The sequence below is a fragment of the Chrysemys picta genome, chromosome 7 (genome assembly GCF_011386835.1).
Source record: "Chrysemys picta bellii isolate R12L10 chromosome 7, ASM1138683v2, whole genome shotgun sequence".
In the NCBI taxonomy this organism is placed as follows: Eukaryota; Metazoa; Chordata; order Testudines; family Emydidae; genus Chrysemys; species Chrysemys picta.
In genome coordinates, this window is record NC_088797.1 from 3,180,796 (window position 1) to 3,203,390 (window position 22,595).

Sequence of the window (22,595 nt, forward strand, 5' to 3'; positions counted from 1 at the left end):
ATATTGCAGGGTTTGTTCTGCAACCAGCCTGATTACAAACTCACTCTCTCCTAGCCTAGAAAATAACTTCTGGACTAAAACGCTTCATTATTTATGTAGAGGATTTTCATTTTTGAAAAAAAAATACAAATTCCAATTACTTGTTAAACTCAAAAGAAAAATCACTCATTTTCCCTTGTATGAATCCAGCCCCAGATTCCTTGCCAGCCTCACATGAATTTGTGCTGCCTTTTAACTCTTCTTCTTTCTATGTTGACATCTATAAGAACAGCCAAACTGGGTCAGACCAAAGGTCCATCCAGCCCAGTGTCCTGTCTACCGACAGTGGCCAATGCCAGGTGCCCCAGAGGGAGTGAACCTAACAGGTAATGATCAAGTGATCTCTCTCCTGCCATCCATTTCCACCCTCTGACAGACAGAGGCTAGGGACACCATTCCTTATCCATCCTGGCTAATAGCCATAAATGAACTTAACCTCTATGAATGTATCCAGTTCTCTATCTGTACTTGGAGCTAAGGGTGTGATTCCCAGCTTGTGAAGACATACTCACATTAGCTCTCATCAAGCCAGCATGCTAAAAATAGCATGGTACCCTGGGCAGCGGCAGCAGCGACAGGGGCTAGCTGCCTGGAGTACATATCTATGGGGTACCCCATGCTGCCTCTGTTGTTGCCCTGCTACTGCGGCTACAGTACTATTTCTAGGGTGCCAGCTAAGCAAGCATGTCTCTGAGAACGGGGAATCACCCCCCTCGCTTGTAGCGTCGACCTGGCCTTTGTTTATATTTTGTGGACTTTGCTTCTCTCTTTCTTTCTTTTAAACTTGGAGAGATGTTCTTCTCCTAAGTAAGCTTTGACCTCACTGGATACAGTATTTAACCAAGCTTCTTACTATGCTAAAATACTAATGGGTAAAATCTCTTCCCCGGTGATCTTTGCATACCATTAAGGCAGAGGCTTTTAGTTCAGATCCAGCTCTGTTTATCACTTGGATCCTGGGGTTGCACATATGGCAATATAGGGACAATATCCTTATGAACACTCCCCTGTGCATGGCCAATTAGGACAGATCGGAGGTTCAGCAAGCCGAACAGACACATGTATCTCTGTAATCAAGGTCCCTCACATGCAAGTTGGATAATTGTATCCAGGCTTCAAACCGGTACATTCCTTGCATATTAAAGTGGGACTATTTTTAATCCGGACTTTAAGCAATAAAAGTCAATGCACAGAGAAGCCATCGTGTAGCCTCTCTCAAATCTAATAGCTGGACCCTTCACTCAGATGTTATGCATCCCTCATTCCCTGGAAGTGTGGGGTCTGCATGCAGTACTTACCATATGGGCACTGTCACGGGCTCACTCACCACACTGGCGACTCCTGCTGGCCGTTTCAGGAATTCGCTCTGGTCAGCGGGTGTGCCCTCCAGGGATGGTGGCTCTCCCATCCTTGTCTCCGCCTGCAGACCCACTGCAGTTCTAATTTCTCCGTCTCTGCTTCGTGGCACAGCCCTCCAGCCGTGTCACAATCCAGGTTCCCCCCTTCCGGGGGACTCCTTCCGCATCAGTCTAGCCGCTCCTCGCAGCAGCTTGGCAGTCCATATCCTGGCCACTTCTTCAGCAGCAAGTGGGGGGGGGGGGTACCCAGGCCCGCCCACTACTCTTGGTTCCAGCCCAGGGACACTGTAAACAACAGCTTCCCACTGCCTTCCTTTCTATCTCTGTCTCAATCCGCTGGGCCACTTCCCCACAGCCCCAGCACCTTCGGCTCCTGCCTCTGCCTCCTTCATCCTCTTCCCAGGGCCTCAGGCCTGCAAGCCCTAGCAGCCGTGTTCACAGTGCTAGTCTCTGCAGCCCCCTAGGAAGCCTCCCTTGCTCTGGCCTGCAGCTTCCTTTTATATGGGCTGGCTGGACCCTGATTGGCTGGTTCAGACCCTGCCGTAATTGGCTGTTTCCTTGCAGCCCTCCAGGCTGGGTTTTAACCCTATCACGGCCAATGCGGGGCAGATGCCCTGTCACAGGCACAAACTGAAACATTTAATAGATGCCTAGTTTTACACTACACAGGTCTGTCTGTCTTAGGTTATGTCTACACTACCCGCCGGATCAGCGGGTAGTGATCGATCCCAGATCACTCTGCTGTCGACTCCTGTACTCCACCATGGCGAGAGGCGGAAGCGGAGTCCACAGGGGAGCGGCGGCAGTCAACCCTGCGCCATGAGGGCTATTCTCGTAGCTGAAGTTGCGTATCTTAGGTTGACTCCCTCCGCATCCCCCCAGTGTAGACCAGGCCTTAGTCTTAAAAGAAAGGGATTAGTTAGGTGCTGGCGTTCTGGTTCAAAACACTTGCCTGCTTGTCCCAGCTAATGCAGACTAACAGTTCTGCCTGTAGGACATGCACTGGCAACATGCCTTCAGAGGCCCATGTGCCTTTGAAATACTGAGCAGCTGAAAGCATCGCGGACAGAGCAGTTTTTAAAGCGAGACAACTGACAAAACATGAAAAGTAAAGGAATTACACAAAGGTGCTTTCTTAGCTGGTGTGCAGTAGGCTTTGGTGATAAAAAATTTAGTTGTGAAGGATGAAGAGTGTGTGTGTGTGTGTGTGTGTGAGAACACGAGTGTACAGCACACAAAATTTTAAGCCCATTCTCTGAGCTCTTATCTAGAACTCTGCCGCACAAGAGGTCACTATTTAGTCTCTGTGAATGAGATGGATCCCAAAGGCGATCCACAGCATACTAAAAGGTCTTCCCCCTAACCAGAGGGGTAGGACCAGAAGAAAACAGGGATCGACCAATTCTGGGCAACAAAAAATAAAAACAAAAGAGGGGGTGAGGGTCACAGGTGCATGATCAGGTCCCCAGAGGGGGATACTGAGCAGAGAACCCTGGACAGTGCCTACTGCTCCTCGAAGGAATCCAAGGAGCTAGTAGACACTGCCCAGAGGAACTCCGCCTGGAGAGGTGAACAAACAAGTGCACAAAATTCAGCCCTGCAGTCACGGTCGCAGAGACTTCCCCCATCCAAGCCCTCTACTCATAGATCTATAGATGGCCATCATGGCCAACACCAAGAGGAGTTGGCAAGAAGGTCCCGCGACTTTGTGGGACTGCGGATGGGGAGTACGTAAATAAAGAACTGCAGCCAGAACCTTAACAGGAGGTTCTGGAGGAATCAGAGTAGGGGCTTCAGCATGGCGCACTGTAAATATGTGTGTGCCAGGATCTCCCTCTCACCACAAGCAAAACAGGTGTCGGGGAGCACGAAAACCATCAACACACCCATACTCACAGTTCCATGTAGTAGCCACCAACTCATATCCCTGGCAGGCCACAACACCAAGGAGGAATATAGGCAGGCCCACTGGGGCCCCTCACCCTCCACAGGCGGTAGCAAATCCCGCCATTTTGTTACAGGAGGGTGAGGAAATGAATAGTATGGAGCATGAGTGCATAGAGTGGGTTTTGTGATGCGGCTCAGAAGTGGACTGGACGGATCGTAGCGAGTCAGCTCCTGTGGGAGGTTCTATGCAGCTGGGGAGGCTTGTGGGGCAAGGGCCCACCATGCAAGAGATCAGGATATCTGTAGGCCAAAGAAGGATGAAGTAGAATATGGCTTTCCTACTGCAAACTTTATAGGCCAATTCCACGCCCTGCTTCCTATGCAGGAATGGCCTCTTCTCCTAGCTATGCTCCTAACTATGCTTTTTAAACTGCTTCATCAGTACAGCGTTAATTTACGCCAGTGCAAGCCCATAGTGTAGATCTGCTGCACTCATATAAACAATGACTTGCACTAGTGTAGTTTACCACGGTTTCAAATCAATGCAGGTCACTTCTTTACATTGGTGCAATGTGTCGACAACACAGTTTTCACCAGAGCGGCAACTTCCATATAACTACAGTGAAGCAAATTAACCCAGTGTAGACATGTCCTTATCATGATGGGTCCTCCTTTTAGACAGTGAGCATAACTACAGTGAGCATCTTCAAATGCAGTTTCCCCTCCTCCGAGTGAAATATCATCCTTTTGTTTGTAGACTGCAAACTACATGACTCCAGCCCTGAGATAATTAACTACCCTCCTTATCGCCACTTGAATTGAGCAGTTTACATACATCCCGCTGAGCCATTGTTCAATGGACAGTTTAAGCTGAAGCCTTGTCTAAGAGTTTCATATGCAGATTTGCAGTCTCATAAGTTGTTGTGGGATATAAAAAACAAAATTAGAATTTAAAAAAATACACCAAAAATCATAGTCGGTAGCTGATTTTTCTCCCAGTTATCCCTATTTTCATAATATATTTCAAATCAGTAGTTTGAGCACTTCCATACCTATCGCCCAGACCCCCTTGTGCAGTCTAACTGTTGGGAAGTCTGTTTTCCATGCTATGCAGTTAGGCTGGTATTTTTAAAAGTGCCCAGCACTGGCCTAGGTGGCGGATGTGCAAATATAATAATTTAGGAATACTACTCTGCAATCCTTTATGAATATTGCATATGGCCTCATAACTGGAATCGTTTCTGTAGAACTATTTGGATGTTTACTGTACGCTTATGCAGGTTTCAGTTAATAGAAGCAGGAAGGCTAGACAATGGCTCCAGATGAAACACTTCAAGCAGTTAAGAGACAAAGCCGATGGTTTTAAGCATGAGGATCCCACTTCCTTGGTCCAGCAAAGTAGTTTCACCAATGCTGGGATTGAACAGAGCGAAAGGACAATAAAGAGTATAACTGTCCCCGTATTGAGAGGTGGGGGCACTCGTGAGAGAGCTGTTTGCAGCCATGCCAACTCTCCCAAATTGATCACAAGAGTTGTGATTTCTGAGTAAAATTAAGCCTCACTCATGATCTCGTGATTCAAATTTCAAATTTCAGGATTTTTTTTCCCCAGCCAGACAGGAGTTACCCCACCCTAAACAAAGGAATGTGGTTACTCTACTAGGCAGTTAATTCCAAAGTACTTTGAAAGAATTCATTTACAAATCAGATAAATAAAGTGATCAAGCTAACAAGTGGAGGCAAGAGACAGTGAGGCTAACCTCCAGATGGGAAGAAAACCTTCATCTTAGCCAAAGAAGGGGGGAAGGGCCAACCCTCAAATAAGAAATTGAATCAACTGAAAAAAAAGCCTGACATCTGAGAGTTCTAAAAGTGAGGCTTAATTTTACTTAGAAATCCAGCTGTCAGCCCCAAGCAGCTGCTCCCCTGCCAGCCTGCGAAGTGGGAGAGGGAACCCCAAGGCTGGGGAGTGTGAAGAACCCTAAGGAGCGGAGGTGAGGCTGACAGCTGTAGGAGGGCTGAAGTTAGAGGGCTGTATTGATGGTGGGCTGGGTTCTGAGCAGATGGGATGAGGGCTGGGAGGGCTGAACTGATGGGGTGGTGATGGTGGACTGGGAGACAGGATTAATTGCTGGACAGGAGATGGGCAGATGTTGGGGGTGAAAGCTCCTGAAGCAGGGCAAAATCACCATATCCAGTACATGTGGGAGAGTGAGCAACACTAACTGTCGCATTCACACCCCTGGGGTGGGCAGGGGGAGTTCAAACACCAGGAGGCTGACCTAAAAAAACAATACAACCTTTTTTAAAAAAATGTCATGATTTGTGGCCAATCCCGTGATTTTGGGGGGTTCGACTCACGATTTTTGATCTCTTGAAGTTGGCAATACTGTTTGTGGGGAACAGACCCCACTTAGGGTCTGAAGAACTTAGGCCTTACCCTGTGGTAAGCTTTAGGCTACATTCATGTGTACCCCACCTTTCCCTGGTTTTTAAAACGTGTTCTCGCGTTACACTTTGTTCCTATTGTCGAGATTAAACAATGCTTTGGTTTCAGAAGGCTGTTGTCTGACCACCAAAGGGGAGAACTAAAGGAACCCAAACCCACTCGGGCCTGGCGGGGTAAGCACAGTTCATCTGTAGCCCAGGACCCAGTCTAAGAGAGGGAGAATGATGGGATTATACCCCAGAAAAGGTAACGACATGAGGCCTACGCTCGTAAGGCTACGCTCAGAAGGTACATCTACGGGATACAAACCCTGCAGCTGGCCGAGGCCAGTTGACTCTGCTCCAGGCCAAAATATTGCTGTGTAGACACTTGGGCTCAGGCTGGAGCCCAAGTTCTGGCACCCTGCAATGGGGGAGGGTCCCAGAGCTTGGGCTCCAGCCCGAGCCCAAACATCTACTCAGCAATTTTTAGCCCTGCAACTCAGCCGTGCCCACGGGTCTTTTATCGACGCATAGACACAGCCAGAGAGGCCAGAGAAGGGGTTTAGACGTTCAGCCAGCCCTGTAACTGACAGCTAACTATGAGATCCTCCATGTTGCCAACTTTCGTGATTTCGTCATGAGTCTCATAATTATTGTGTTCCTTAAAGCTCCACCTCCTGGAGTCAAGTGGATAGGTGATGATTTAAGCCTTCATTCTTAAAGAAAAAGTAAGTTTCTAGCCCTCATGACTGTGGAGAAAGCTTTAAAATGTGACCCCAGCACACCCTAAAGGCTCACAAAGGAGAAGGCAAATAAAAAGAGCCCCAAATCTATTACTTTTATATAATCTCATGATTTTAAAGACCACCTCATGATTTTTGGTAAGCCTGACTCATGGTTTTTGAATATTTGGGTTTGGCCATACTGAATCCTTGAAGTGAATAGAGGTTCTGTCATTCACTTCCATAGGAGCAGAGCTACATCAGTGATGAGCTTTTAAAAACCGCTCTCCTCCGTTTCTAGGACAGTGAGATGCACTAGAGACAGTATGGAGTCCCTTTCTACCCTTATACCAATACCTGTGTTCCTTGCATGAATGATGCAGGTCTCCAACACAAAAGCTTTTTTTTTCCCCACTGGGACAGTGGGGGGAGGGGAATCTTAAAAAATCATAGCAAGATTACCATCAAAATGGAGGTCTAACATTACGTGCCAGACTGAAGTCAGTGGCACTACTCCTGTGAGTAAATGATCTTGACTATACCTTGACCAAGAAATTTGGACCTTGACAAAAAACAATTGACTACCCCTGTAAAGTATGCCTTTAATTTATATTCACTGACAAAACCTACAATAATTATGTGAGCTACTTAGTAATTATAAATACATTAAAATAATTTTCCTCTCTTATGTTATAAGCCCTCTTGAAAATAAGAATTCAGACATTAAGGACAGAATTTCTGAGCAGTTTTGTTTCATTATCAAGATACAATGTAAAATAATCTACTGCTTGAAAATATCTGTTTTTTCTCAGTTGACTAAGTGTGTGTTTTTAATAAAAATGGATCATAGAATTGTAGGAATGGAAGGGACCTTGAGAGGGCATCTAGTCCAGTCCCCTGCACACGACAGGACTAAGTAATATCTAAGTATTTAAAAGGATGACCCCTTTTAAGAAAAGTATAACTCTAAAATGAGGTATGACCCCTGGAAATATGTTCTACTGATCATCCATTGCTCACGCGGTATTACCTTGCCTCACTGTGTAAAATTTGGAGTTCAGCTTCAGAGCTGACCTCGCAATTTTTCCCTTTTGGCGGTTTTACTGTATTGCAAGTCAATTGTAGAATTACTCTTCCTAACATACATGTTGATTAGCAAAATATATGTAGTTCTTTTTAAAGGCTTACATGGATTCATTTGATATTAATATAATAGGGTTTCATCTCCCACAGAGCAATGACAAAAATCACAGGTCAGCAGATTACTACACCCCCTTCACATTTTGGGAACTGGAATTTTTAGTCATTAACAGATATACTAATTTTAGAGGTGGGAAGGAGCACACTATGGAACTTGCAGGACATGGGGAATCAGTGCAAAGGAAATATACTACTCTAAAGAAGTATGATAAAAATTAAGTACTGATGTACAAATTAACAATATTACCGTGTGTTTAACCCTTACTCAGACTAATGAAACGTTTCACAAAAGCAAGGGTTATGGAATAGACCATAAAACAGCTTTATGTCCGGCCTGATCCAATATCTATTGAAAGAAACAGGAGTCCTTCCATTGACTTCAAAGGGCTTTGGCTGCGGCCCTTAAAACAAAATTAACCAAACATTCACATAATAGACAAACTCATTTTTCTCTCATGCCTTTCTACTGAAGGAACTCCTAAATACTATATTCATGGACACAGATGTGCAGCATCTGCAGAAAATACTAACAGTATTTATATATATATACACACACACACACACACACACATATATACACATACACGCAAACATACTTATCAACAATCCAGTCTACATTATTGCATTATGTAAGTGCAAATATGCATATACTGCAAAATAACTGCATTTGATTTACTATGCCTCCGAATTTTACAGCAATTTTTAAAGCTAATCTTATTTAGACTAAATTTAATATCAATAGGTTATAACATTGTCACAAATTATTTTAAATTAATCCAGACATAACCTCATTTTTGTGTTTTATTTCAGAATTCTCATATCTATGCATAAAGTATAAACCATTTAATCAGTAGCACTGACTTTAGGAAAGACTAGCACATAACATTCATTGAAAATGTCTCATTTTTCATCCAGATTTGTGGCCTAATCTTATCATCTTTATTGAACCAATACATAAAATTCCAGGCGAATTTTGCCTAAACATTGACTGCAGGATCAGACCAGGAAGGCTGGGATTCAATGAGTTTATAGTCATTAGACCAGGTGTTACATATTACTAAACAACAGAGCTGGCCAAAAAGAATTTGACAGAACAGTTTTCCATTGAAAAATGCAGTTTTGTCAAAATTAACATGTTTTGGGCACATATCTTTTCAATGACATTTTTAAAGGGAAAAGGTTAAAATGAATAATTTTGACTTCCTCCTTTCATTTTTTTCATTTCCTTTTGACTTATGTTAAAATATAATGAATAATTTATTGTAATTATTTGATAAGCCAAAATGAAGTGCATTTAAACAAAGTGAAAATGACACATTTTACCTTATCAAAATAAAGTGATTTGAAAGAAAACAGTGAAATATTTTGATGCTCCTGAATTGAAATTTAATCAGAATTTTTGCTTTGCCAGAAATATTAAAAATCTGAATTTTTGTTCAGATTTAAAAAAAAAATATGGAATGTTGAAATTTCCCATGAAATGGAAATGCTGGTTTCCAACCAGCTCTACTAAAAAAAGCATACAACAATGTTATAAAACAGAAGAGAAATACTGATGGACTGTTTTAGACATTAATTCAAGGGATGAGTGAATCAATTTACATACATTTAAAACCACTCAAATCTTTACCTAAAACTAGTACCAAATCTAGACAGAACCTCTTTGTTGGCTCAGAAAAGTGTGGAAATTTTTCCTTAAGATTTCAAGTTTTGTATTTATTTCTAAGCACACTTTTCTTGGTCAGGAAGATGCACAGAGTAACAACATGACCAAGGCTTGAGTTGCTTAGTTTCTAATTCAGCCACAAGAAGAAACACTAGACAGCCCTAAGAAAGCTTGCTCATGAGAGATTTCAAGTTCTGCAGACCAGACAAGGTTCTTCGGATAGTTTGCATAAAAGTGTCCAGGCTTCTGGATGCTCATGTGCGCTAACTTTTTATCCCTTAGAGATTCAGCCAATATTAATCAACTCCCAGAAATTCCCAGTAGAGCAGTGGCATCACCATTAAAGTGACTAATTTCTGCACTAAGGGGAAAGCTTATCCCCACACAATAAATCCAGGTAATTGAACATGACTGAGAAGATCCCAGCAGAGCTGGTGTGAAATCCTCCCTCAGCTAGATAGATCATGGAGTAGCAGCAGAGAACTACATTTGCTACTTCAGACCCAGGACACCAAAAGTGCCCACCGCATGTGCGCCTCCCACCTACCCTTCTAAAGGGTGTAATGAATGATGGCTCCACATTGCTCCAACTTCAAAATTGACCGGTGTACTGCAGCACATAGTGCATCGCAATGCATGGAAGGTGTGAATCCCAAATGAACAATCAAAGCCCTACCCGTCAGTCAGTCGATGGAACCAGAATGTTTCCCCTTGACATCACCCTGTAGGGGCATCTGCTTCAACTAACTTTGTTGTTGTTGATTAAAATGAACAAGTCATAATAGCTATCTCAGCACAGGACATCTCCTGAGCCATGAATGACTGGGCCATTAACTCTACCTGGCAATGAAATCTCCAGAAAACTCCAGAGGCATTGGGCTTGTATTTCTCAGTTTCCAACAACCAGGAATACTTCCATGCTCTCAGTGGAAAACAACAGTATAGTCTAGCCCCAAAACACCTCAATACTGTATGTGCAGAACAGCCAAATTGTGACATATCTCTCAATGTAGAAAACTTTTCTTTACAATGAAAGTTGGCTGAAAATTCCTTTATAAACATCTAGTCTCTTTTTTATTTATATAAATATTGTGTGCATCCGTGTATATTTATTTATTAGGGGTCAGTGTGTCCTCGATGAATTATTGTTCCAGGTTGGAAAGCTTGATCTTTCTAATAACCAATTCATTGACCGGTTGAAAAATGCTTTGTGTAATATAGTATTGCCATAGAACTGATGTTTGTCTCTGTCATTACATATTGCATTCAATCAATTTACAAATGTCGCTGTGTTCCTCTTATGCTAGCACTCTTTATAGCATCCCAAACAGAAATCCAAAAAATCAATACCTTGTCTGCTGAAAACAATAGGACATAACAAATGAATAATTTTATTTACAATAAAATCCTAGCCCCCAAATGGATTCTACCAATGTTCAAATTCATTTTTCATGCTTAACACAAGATGAAAGCAAGAACGTAGTACAAGGCAAAGAAAAAGGCACAGTGATAAAAAACAGTTTAAAATTATTGAGGACGTGAGCAGAAGATATGCAAAGCTGTTTTACCATCAGTATAACACTTCAGTGAAAATGGCAGTATCTCCTCAAATTATTTCTATCAGCACAAGCTTGCAACAGGAAGCATCTTCCCCTGCTAATGAGCTGATGGATTTAATTAAAGAAGAAATTCTGCTGTGCGCCACTAAACCACGGCATCAGTATGAGTCGGAAGCTTCAGGGTTTCAGTTTTCACATCCGTTCAGAATTCAGAGAGGACAGACTGCAAACCTGGAATACAGGCCGGAGCTGGGCAGCAGACCACAGTGGCTAGAAGGTAAAGGTGGCTCAGAGCACTACAGAAAAGCCCTACTCAGGCTCACTTTATCTGTTCTCTTTGCTTCCTTCTTTCAGCGCTCTAGTTCGGTCTTTCAATCATTTAGTAAAAATAAGGAAAATCTTACAAAGTACAGTTTAAAAAAATAAAACTTATCTTGGTGTGCATGGTTTGCATAATCCAGTTCATGCCAGCAGCATTCATAGTGCTAGGCTCTACTCTTATGGGGTCCTGCTCACTTTGACCACTTACTGCCTGTGGTTTATTCCCTTCATTTTAAGAACATTCCAATGCTCTTCTTGAGGTTGGAAGTCCACTCAAAATGCTGTGTGTCTTTGGAGCAGCAAAACCATGGCCTCGCCTTCATTTCACCTCCCCCCGCCCCTTACCACAGGCCACACCCCTTTCCACAGCTAGTGATGGTGGGGGTGCTATCCTGGAGCAGGGTGTCCACTCTTAACGAGAACATGGCTGGCCCCTGTGCCGGCTTGCAGCGGGTAGTGCTGCTGAACAATAACCCCCCACACCATAAGCTAAGCTTCAAAGGTCAACTGAGGGCACTGTTGGCACATAAGCACCAAGCTGTATAAACCTCCCAAACTATTACTGCAGCAAAAGGTTATCTATATTAGAAACAATTAAGTCTCCCAAAGCAAGAACCCCAAAAGGGCAATTGTTGCAGCCCCTCTCTTCCCTTAGAGTCTGGTTCTCCTGTATTTGCCGCACTGATTTAGGAATACTCCCCTCTGAAACGCAGGAACTGGATTTCTAAGGGGCTCCCTATTGCATGAGATTTCACACACAAGGGTTGCACATCTCTCTCCATCCTCACCTAACTCTCAGAAAAGACAAGATTCCTCGTACCCGACTGTGCCTAATATTAACATCCCAGTCAATTCTCTAATCTAACAAAAGGTCTTACTAATAAAGAATCTACCGTGTCCACGATAGATGTGGAATGTACCTGACTGCTCAAGGTGGGGAGGGTGGGTGGGGGCAGGAAGGGAGAGGGTGTATGGGCTTCTTGCACTCTCATACCCAGATGCAGGAATAGGGCAAATCAAGGTTTGCCAGTGCTCTCTCCTTGTGCTCTGGGTTCTCAAAGGAGCATGACGACAGTCCTACCCACCTCTGCCCTGGCCACATGTTTTGGGGAGAACATATAGCATCCTTTGAAACAGTACAGAGCCACTTGCACACCACCCATGTGTAACCCACGCTGATACTCTGTCTCCCTCTATTGGCTGGGCCACATGGAGGTTTATGAGGCTGTTGCTGATTTCAAGCAAATGAACCTAGATCTTGTAGCTCAGGCAATCGAGGGTCATCATTTTGGATCCGCATATCCCAGATTTGATTCCTGATGATGATGATCCAATCCCCCCAAGCTTACAAATAAACTCACATCCCTGAAGTAACTAGAGCCTAATCTTGATGCATGCTGGGAAGATCAATGAGGCAGAATCCCTTCAGGAGATGGAGAGCAGTCCCATGCCACCCCAAAAATATATATATTTACTACTCTTTGTTCCTGTTAGCCCTGCTGAGGCAGCACATCTCTGGGTGCTTGAACTGGGTTACAGTCTGGCTCACAACTCATCAACTGAGTTGTTAACTAAATTCCAGTTCCAGGGGCCTTATTACTGGTGGTGTGGGAGCCAGAAAGAACAGGTTGAATTTGCAGGGCTGGCAGTTAGGAAAAAGCAGCATTTTCAGTTGTAAACTGAGCAAATGCCCTATAGCGCCACCGAGACAAAACCACTGAGCTCCATGATGCCATTTTTACAGAAGCACTTTTCAGCCTATAACTGTACTTTGAGAACGATTACAGCAGATTCAAGACTCCCACCCTACATTCCTTTTAAAGATGGAATTTCAGCCTTACAAGTTAATTAAAGCCACCACCTGGAGTGAGCTGGCTTTCATACTGATTTCCTTTGTCTCGCTAATTCATAAGCATTAATATTTTATTTTCTACTGAAAAAACAAAAATGAAAAGGAATGTCTAAGTGTGCCAAAGACAAGGCAGATAAAATTATTGCAATAAAGCACAGGAAATACACTAGTTACTGCCAGGTCTTTAAACGAATGCTGCATTATACAGGCATTTTACAGGCATACAACTGCAAATTGCTCTATTTTACATGCTGTATTCTCTCCTTAGCATCATGATCTTTTCCATTTTGTTCTTATTATAATGAGGGAGAGAAAGGGCTGGGTTTTTGTTTTTATTATCCGAACATTTGTTCAACGGAAAACAAAGACCACATTATACATTAAACCACATGAGCTATTAAAACAATGTGCCAGTATCAAATGTGCTGCAAAACTCATTATGGGACAACAAAACTAAACCTGTGCACATAAATGTATCTACCAAACAGAGAGCAGTAACTATACAGCTAAAGTTTATAGACCTTTAATTATTGAAGAAGGAAAGAAGCTTGTAATAATTAAGTTTTATAGGCTCCTTAAACCTTTACTCCTTGCTCCCCACAAAACTTTAAAAACAAACATTTCCATCTGAAGCACCTTTTTATATTTAACAATCAAATTTACCCATTCAATGTACTAATTGACAATGTCATTAATCGTTGTTTTAAAACTTCCACATACAGTAGCTATAAATTTTAATTACAATCAGACCTGGATATTCCATACAGCATTGTATTGTCTAGGTACTTGCAAGAACCAAGTCTCCAAGAGTGATTGTATCGATAATATTTTCATTTGATTGCTTTGAAAATAGGATTAATTAATTAATTAAGCGACAGGGTGCGTAGCATGCAATAGACCTAACAACAGATCGTTACAGCCCCTTTTCCGGCTCCTCCAGGACTGCCTTTTACATTTTTGGCTGCACTTCTCCCCCCACCTCTTTATATACGCACACCCTATCCATGGCCCCACAAAGTCACGGGACCTCCTCGTCAACTTCCTCCTAGCGATGGCCAAGGTGGCTGTCTAGAACACCACAGAGAGGATGTTGGCCAAGAAGGTTCTCTGCAACTGTGGGGCCTATTTCCGATCCTCCCTCCATTCACGTATCCGGGCGGAGTTCCTCTGGGCGACGTCAGCTGGCTCCCTTGACACCTTCGAGCAGCAGTGGGTGCTGTCCGGGGTTCTCTGCTCAGTGTCCCCTGCGGGTTCCATATTTTTGACCCTTAGACCTTCACACCCGGCCTTGTTATTTTTTCCATTGTCCCCCATTTTGGGGCTCTGTGTTTTCGGGCTCTGTGGATCCTCCCTATAGGCTGGGGGAGGGTCCTTTAGCCATGGACGGGCTTGTGCCCGCTCACCTCCCCGGAACCCAATAGAACATATTGTTTAAAAAACAGAACTTCTCACTCAATACTTTAAAATAGCTTATACACTGGTCAGTTAGGGACGTGAAGTTTCTATAAACTCTTCTAAGGGTACATCCACACTAGAAATGTTGCAGCTGCATTGCTGTAGTGTAGATAGTTATTACAGTGATGGAAGAGGTTCTTCTGTCACTGTAATAAATCCACCTCTCCATCAACCCACTGCGGTCTACACCAGGGCTTAGGTCGACTCATTGGGCATGACATTTTTCACAGCCCTGAGAGATGTTGTTAAACTGACCTAACTTTGTAGTGTCGACCAGCCCTTACTCCATAATATTTTTGGCATAAAATCTTAACCAAACATCTCAATTCTGTAACAAATACCTGGCACTCAAAAAAGGCATATAAGGAAGGTTATTTGAAAGGGAGTTGTGCACAGGCGATTTTGTATCTGATGCTTAGTAAGAAGTAATACCACACCCAGGAGGGACAAAAAGCTTTTGATGAAAATCAGTGATTGTAAACATGCCATCAAACCCCCCCAAACAGGATTGGAATACTTTTGACAATTCAAAAAGTTGATTTGTGTGTCTATTCTCCACCCAATATTTACACTTAGATGGGATTTTAAAAAATGCAAAGCACTGCCTAACTCTTCCCCCATAGGGCTTGGACTATTGAATTCCATGGGAGCAGACCAGACCCACACTGAACACTTTTGAAAATCCTACCCTGGACTTCCACTGAAATTAGTGGGAGTTGCACACAAACATAGGGCCAGGCACAGATGGCCGACTGCCTCCTATGGGGGCCCCAGAGTAGAGACACTTAGCGGGGCAGGCTCAAGGGAACTTCCAGAGTCTGTGATACACCACCACAATTCCTACTATGTGTTTGAATAGATAGATGGGTCTTGTTTTCAACAATGGGTCTAATTTTTCCTCAGGAAATGTATCTGATTAAACAGGTGGTTTGCTTAGTCCATTCCTACACAGAGTAACAGAAGCAAGTAAATTTTGCTTTAAAGTGACCTGTCTTTAAAATAGTCACCTGAACAACTTTTACCACCATTTGACAAATACGGTACATTTAACTCCAAGAAAACACATTGAAAATGCTCTGAAAAGCATTTACTTACATCTAAAAATATGTGGCAGCATTAAAAAGGAAATAGCCTGCTTTTTTCAGCATAGTATGAAATTTAAACAGAAGTACCTCATAGACTTAAAAATCCTTTTAGAAGCACCTGTTTATTTATACATCTTCAGTGGTGAAAAGGTCAGTAGAAAATTCACCTCTAAGGTCACAGTTGCTAAGCAACCATTTTCAGAAGTTCTGCAACACTGATCAAGCATATTACATCCCACTGACTGGTTTCAGAATAAATATGAGTAACATCTTACCTGGTCTTCAGAGTGAGCAGAATTCTCCTTCTCCTTGGGAGACTGAGTATCTAGAGCCCATGAGTGTCCACTTCAGAAGCTTTTATGAAAAGGATACGCCCAGGGACCACTGGCTTCCTGTTTACAAGCGCAAAGGACAGTTCGGTCTTCAGAAACACAAACGAGGGCTTGATGAGGTGTTGTCCAAATCGGAACGACATGATCAATCCCAATATTCAGGATCTATCAGAGATAATAATGGAGATGATGGGGGCATCCGCATAATATGCAGAGTGATCATATGAATAAGATCATAACAATTTGGGAGGAGGAGTGTGGGGGGGGAGAAATGAGTGAAGCCCATTTGGCTCACCAAGGCTCCTTGCACTTTTAGCACTTCACTTCCCCCCCTCCCTGCCCCCCGGCCCCATTTGGCATCTATTTGGTTACCAAAGGACTTTTGTGTTCTCTATCTTATCAAGCTTTCCATAAACATACTATTCTCTGTCTGGAAACGGCGTTCAATGTTCCAAATTTACTGATTATTATTGTTAATTTCCATTTTTAACCAGTTGTGTATCATGATCTCGGCACGGCTACAGAAGACAGGACTGAGTGTTGACAATATTTCTCTCCATTTTTCATAGGGTTCATTTATTTGTACAGAATAAGCTTGGGAAAGCATAAACGGTATCTCGCTGAACCCTGAATCACAATTCATGTTAATACATACAATGATTAATAGAACAGAGTAATTACATATTCCAGATCAGAAAAAGCAGAAATTACTCAGTAGAACAAATATAGCCAGAATGAAGTAATAAAAAATAACTATTTACACTTAGTCCAACCTCTGATGGCAGATGGAAAGAAAATCTAAAGAAAAAATGTGAGAGGAATCTGCAAGATTTTGCAGGATTGGTGTTAGCATTCAGCCATTAGAACTAACAGACGCTCACTTCCATTTACTCTAATCTGTCATCAGTGTTTCTTCTTAGGGCTTGTTTACATGGTACCTTAGTCCGCACCAGCTGGGTTGTAAATTCTACTGTGTAGAAATGTGACATGCATGAACCAGATCATGTGGACTAAAAGATCCCTAGTGCACATAGCATAGTACTGTTTGAAATGGGAATACATTAATGCGCACTAGCGAACTTTTAGTGCACACTAGCAGGGCCCACACTGGTCAGTTAGTGTGTGACATGCTGGTGCTCATTAGAACTTACGCCCCAGGTGATGCAGACTATGACATCGTGTAGTCAAGCCCTTAAATAACTCAAGCACAGCCCTGGGAGACCTCCGGCTATGACTCCAAGTTTGGGTGGGATCTCTAGGTATTTTAGCCAATCAGAGTTAATAGAGTAGCTGCAGGGCAAAACATGAAGTAATAAAGGGCCTGGGCAAGGAATCCATTATGTGAGCCAGACCTTGTGACACACTATTTAAACCAAATCACAAGCACGATAATCTGACATCAGAGCAATAACCGTAGCAGTTTCATGTAGGAAACAGTAACACAACCGGTGATTATATTTTCAGGGAATACACGTCCAGATACACTAGAGAGTATCCTGGTAGGTCTCTGTAATGATTGGTTTGGTCCTTTTCTCAAATCTCTAGCCCATGGAATATAGAAGGCGGGAGAGAGGGCTACAGGATCCTCAAACTTCAAGCTTTAACATGTGGTGCCCCTTTCCAGTAGCTGCATGTCAAATTCAGTGTCCTAGAAGATAGGTCTCTTCTTGCATTCATATTAAAACTGAAACTTGGCCAGATATAACAGCAAGGCTCTGTTTAGCTACTAGAAGCTTTGCTTAACAGATGGGAATGCCTTTTTTGTTGTTGCTGGGCTCACGTCTGGGAACATAAGTATTGTTATGGCCTTCACCCAGTAAAACACACCTTTTCTTCCCTAGCTGCCAGCAGCAATTGTTATTTGTATTTTTATTGTGAGTGTTTATCATCCTTATTAAAACACACACACACACACACACACACACACTCACTTTTAGGTACTACAACCAGAGATAGAGTCTGTTTTATTTATTGGAGGAAACATTTCTCACAAAAAGAGGCAGAACCTGCCGAAGAGAGGTATGGAATAAGCAAAACTGCTATCTGGTGATGGAACTGTTACCTAAGTTTCCACTAGTTAAAGAATCAAATGCACCACACATTCCCTTGCACCTGGCACCAGTATGTACCACCAAAAGTGCCTGCTCCACTTCCAGATTACTGACAGCTGGAAGCAGTGTCCAGAAGACACAGGCTCCTCTTTTAAATAGGGCCAGATCTCTCAGTCTACTTCAGTGAAGCTACGCCAATTTATACCAGCTGAGGATCTGGTCCATATTGCGTAACTTAGCAAATGTCAGAAAGGTGAATAGACAACCCCACAGACACTCTGCTACTACTATTTTCTGTTGCGGAATCATGGATTTCTCATTGATAGTCTTAAACAGACCAACATAACAATAAGACAGACTGCATTCATGAGAGCTATGACCTTCCTCAATTTAGGGTCTTATTTAGATGCGTTTTCCTTAACCCATCCTGTAAATTTGTGCCGACCATTTTACAAGCATGACCATTTGTGTTCACAAACAACAATTCCGAGAAATTTGGCAGTCTAACGAATCTGACTAACCAATCTGTGCACACACATTCTATCTTTTCCTGGCCCAAAACAGTAGGTGAAAATTTAGGCTAATACCCTAACAGATAAATATCTACTACAAGGTACTAAACATCCTCTGTCTCCCCCCACCTTGACAATTGTGGGTGCTCGGCACTTCTGAAAAATCAAAACCCTTAATTTTAACACTTTCTATTGTTTACAAATGTTGAGGTAAAAAAAAAAGTGTTAAGCAACGTGTACCAGGTCTGGTACAAATAAAAGTGCACCAGGGCTAACCACATTCACCAAATTTCATCCTTATTAATTCAAGGTTCATACATTTTTCTCCCCTAAAAGTTTATAATGTCAACACTCATTCACCTTCTTCATACAGGCTCTAATGTGATTCTGGCAGAATCTGGTGTAATCTACTGCGTGGGGCAGGAAGGCCAGGTGAACTGCGATCCTCTATAAGGTCAGAGAAATGGGCTGTTCTTAGAAATACATATCGTACCACAGAGATTGGGTTAAAGAGATTTAAACATAGGCCTATGTTGCCAGAAAGGAGGAAAACCATCCATGGCCTTAAGAAGCAAATACCAATTTGTCAAACTATTGCTATTGGCAAACAGTAAAGATGCAAAGTTTCCTCGCGTACACGTTACAAAGCAGATGACAACTAACAGCACAAGTAGAGTTGAGTATTGCCGCTTTGGACTCCTGCAGGTCCTTTCACTCCACTCCTGCCTCTGCAAGATAGTGTCGCTCAATGCCATTCCCCTCTCCTGTCATTCTGAGCACATCACTCCAGCCTTTGAATCCCCAACCTGCGTTCACTTCCTCTTGCCATCTCATCAAGTTCAAACATCTCTGATTCTCATGTTCAAGGCTCTGAACAATTGCATCCCTTGCAGGAATCTCTGCGCTCATTTCCTTCCACTCCCCGTCCCATTCTTTATGCTACTTCCAGGCTAGGGGGTACCCTGCCCTTTCTCTTGTCTTGTCCCTACCATGCTGCCCCTACACTATGGTCACATCTGCACACGTAGCTGGGGGTGTGATTCCCAGATTGCACAGGCACACTCATGCGAGCTAAAACCAGTGGTGTAGTGGCAGTAGCCTGGGCAGCAGGAGCGGCAGTACAGGCTAGCCACCATGAGGACAAAGCTGCCCAGACCTGTGGGTATGCACTCAGCATGGCCAGCCCATGCTACCATGTCTACACTACTCGTCTTAGCATGCGAGCTTGATGACAACTAGCTTGAGTTTGCCTGCGTGAGCTGGCTCCAAGTGTAGGGGTCAGCCCAGGAGTGCCCTCCGTCGCTCTCTAGGCATGCCACATGACCTGACATTTATTTTAAATCAGTCTTTAAATCCAGGCGTCTTCTACACGGCCTTGCAACAGCAGCCAAGGGCAAAACAAATGCCGCCCCACCCCCAGCCCCGCAAAAGCACTTTTCTTTTTATCTCTCAGTTATCTTTCAGAAGCACAGAGTGGCCTCCGTGAGCTTGGAGCCCCGCTATGCCAGAGGCTGCAGAGTAAAGCCCCGATGAGCGAACAATCTCAGACGTGAAAGATGAGGCGAGCGAACGAACCAGCAAGAGAAAAGGAGGGACAGAGGAAATAGGATGTCCTTGTGTCAGTCAAAGGAATCGTTTGACAAGCCCTGTGGCACAGAAGGTGAAGGTGGCAGGTTGTGCTCTGCAATACCCACTTCTCATACCAGCAGCACGGAATCAAAACAGCAATAACTAAACCAGAATGTCAAAACCCTGAACACTCTGCAAGATCCACTTATTGCTGTTGATGTAAAAAACAAGCCGAAGCCTCTGAAATAGAATTAAAGAAGCAGAGAGCCTGAGATTCAGGCAACGCACCAGGCGAACAGGAGGCTATGTTTGCTGCCATAGTCCGAGATAATAAAGCACAAGGTGAATGACCCTGGAAATAAAGCCTGGATCCCATGCTCAAATAACGGAAACTCCAGGGAAGCTAGAAACTGATGACCTGGTGCTTTTTATTCTAACTATCTTGCTGAATTACTACGGGCCTTAGTGCTTGTGGACCTTGCCTGTCTAATGGTGGCTTTGAGACTCACTGTGAAAAATAATCAAATCCCACTCCAGAGTGTACGGGAACAGTATGCTGTGAAATTCTTCAAGTTGCAAAAGGAAACGAATATTAAGAGCAGCAAGAGCCAAGGTTGACCTTGTTTTTAAGGGCTCCATGATTCACACAGTTTACATCAATTCTGTGCACTGGCATCTCCAAAGATGGAGAAGTTCTGCACAAATTAAAACATCACTGCGGGAGTTGGATATGGGACAGGCAAGGTTAAATACTGAACGGGGAGGAAAGCTAAACAGTGTCTAGCCAGTCAAAAATTTTACAACAAAGCTGCTGGCACAATGCTTTCTAAAGGGCTCAACACAGCGAATCAGACGGACGCAGCCATTCATAACAACGTAGGTAGGACGCTGTTTGGTGCTTTTGAAGTCCATCTTGATTAACTTCTGGACTAGATTGTCCCTTTTGAGCCTTGAGCCTGCAAGGTGCTGATTGCAACGGGAACTGAGGGTGCCCAGGCGCACAGTAGGTGTATGGAGCAGCTGGGAGGCAGACAGCATCCTGAGAAGGAATTCGGTCTTTACTCAGCTAGACTTTCTTCCAGAGGCTCCCGCGCAGTACGCACTAGCCCAGCAGCTAAGAGGGGTGCAGGATGCTTCCCCGCCTCCTGCTTCTGTGCATGGGCAGCTCCCCTCGCTGCTGGAGAGTGGGCCCTGGCCACAGCCGCCTCGGTCTTGCTGCAGGCAGCACATGTCCCCTTAGTCAGCGGGAGTAAGCAGCACCTGAGATCCCAGCACCACTGCACGGGGCATGGGGGGGAGGGCAGTGTGCAGGAAGGGAGCTCCTAATACCACTTGCCACAATATGCACCCAGTCAGATGCTGGCCACAATCGGTGTGTTCATATTAAACGTGAACTATGGGTTGTGAGGGCTCAGTTTCTATGCCGTGATCATACTGAATGCAAACTCACTGTCCTTTAGGACAACTTTATAAGAGAACTTTCATCTGTACTGAGGAGATCCCCTGCTTAACAAACTCAATACAGTGACTGAAATAAACCGATACAGTGTCGCCACCGAAAGAGGTTGGATCCTCCGTTTCCTTCTAGCATCTGGCACAAACTTACAAGGCTTCTTTTCTTTGCTTATATAAACTATGGTACTAGAAAGCAATTTGTGCAACCATTTGCGCAGCCTGTGCCATGCCCTCCCTTTCTATTCCCCTCCCCCCCAAAAGAAACATTTTTTCAGTGGTGTGGATTTTAAAGAACTAGATTTTGGATTAATTAAAGATGGGTGTCCCATGCACACTCGCACGTACTTAAGATATTCCCATCCTGAGATGTCCCGATTCTTGAGACACCACCACTTCATGTTATTTGTTATGTCATTTGCCAATTCCAGAAGACTAACTACTACTTGATTATTATAAAGTAATAGTCCTGCAGCTGCCTAGTTGTGAGCTCTGATCAAGTACATTTCAGGTGTACATATAACATTGGGCCCACAGCTGAGACATCACAGTTAGGTTCTCTGTCCAGAACAGCTTGAAGTCTTCTGGCTTCATGCTTCAGGTATATTACATTCAGTTTCATAATATCATTATTATAAATTCATTTCTATCTGGACTTCTTCTGATGCAACAACTTTAACATGGATTTTTACCAAATGTATAGATTGTATTGCTTTCTCTGTGTACTAGTGGATCTGTCTTGCTCCTGTCTCTTGTGTAAGTAAGTGATGGGGAAGACAAGGGATTATTAGAACTTTTTTTAAACAAAGAATGCTCAGTAGTCACCCTCATGCTTCATTTAAGCTGTCTTTTTTAAATTCTCCTGGGAGAAAGGGTTGTGCTTTTTCGGTAGGTTTTTGCAATGCTTTTCAGTAGGTTAGTGCAATGCATAGTCTTCTGTGCTCATAACCTACTGTAAAGCTAAAAAAGTACATTAAGGAAATGTGGCATGGGCGGAATTTAAAATGTCGTGACTGCTCAATAACATAATGCTGCACGGCTAGAATAATCCAGAGTGCACTGAAGCAGGTAACTGCTGCCAAAATGGTAGGTTTTCACTCATCTG

The 22,595-nt window shown here is 43.4% G+C and overlaps 1 protein-coding gene across 10 annotated transcripts in view; it reads right to left on the bottom strand.

Annotated features, from left to right (window-relative positions):
• FHIT (fragile histidine triad diadenosine triphosphatase) overlaps positions 1-22,595 on the bottom strand; it is a 1,007,374-nt gene that overhangs the window by 605,760 nt on the left and 379,019 nt on the right. For all 10 annotated transcript variants that reach the window (XM_065550632.1, XM_065550631.1, XM_005297876.5 and 7 more), the window contains one exon: positions 15,947-16,071. In XM_065550632.1, coding sequence (XP_065406704.1) covers positions 15,947-16,049 — 103 coding nt within the window. In that variant the 5' untranslated portion in view covers positions 16,050-16,071. The remainder of the gene's footprint in view (positions 1-15,946; positions 16,072-22,595) is intronic.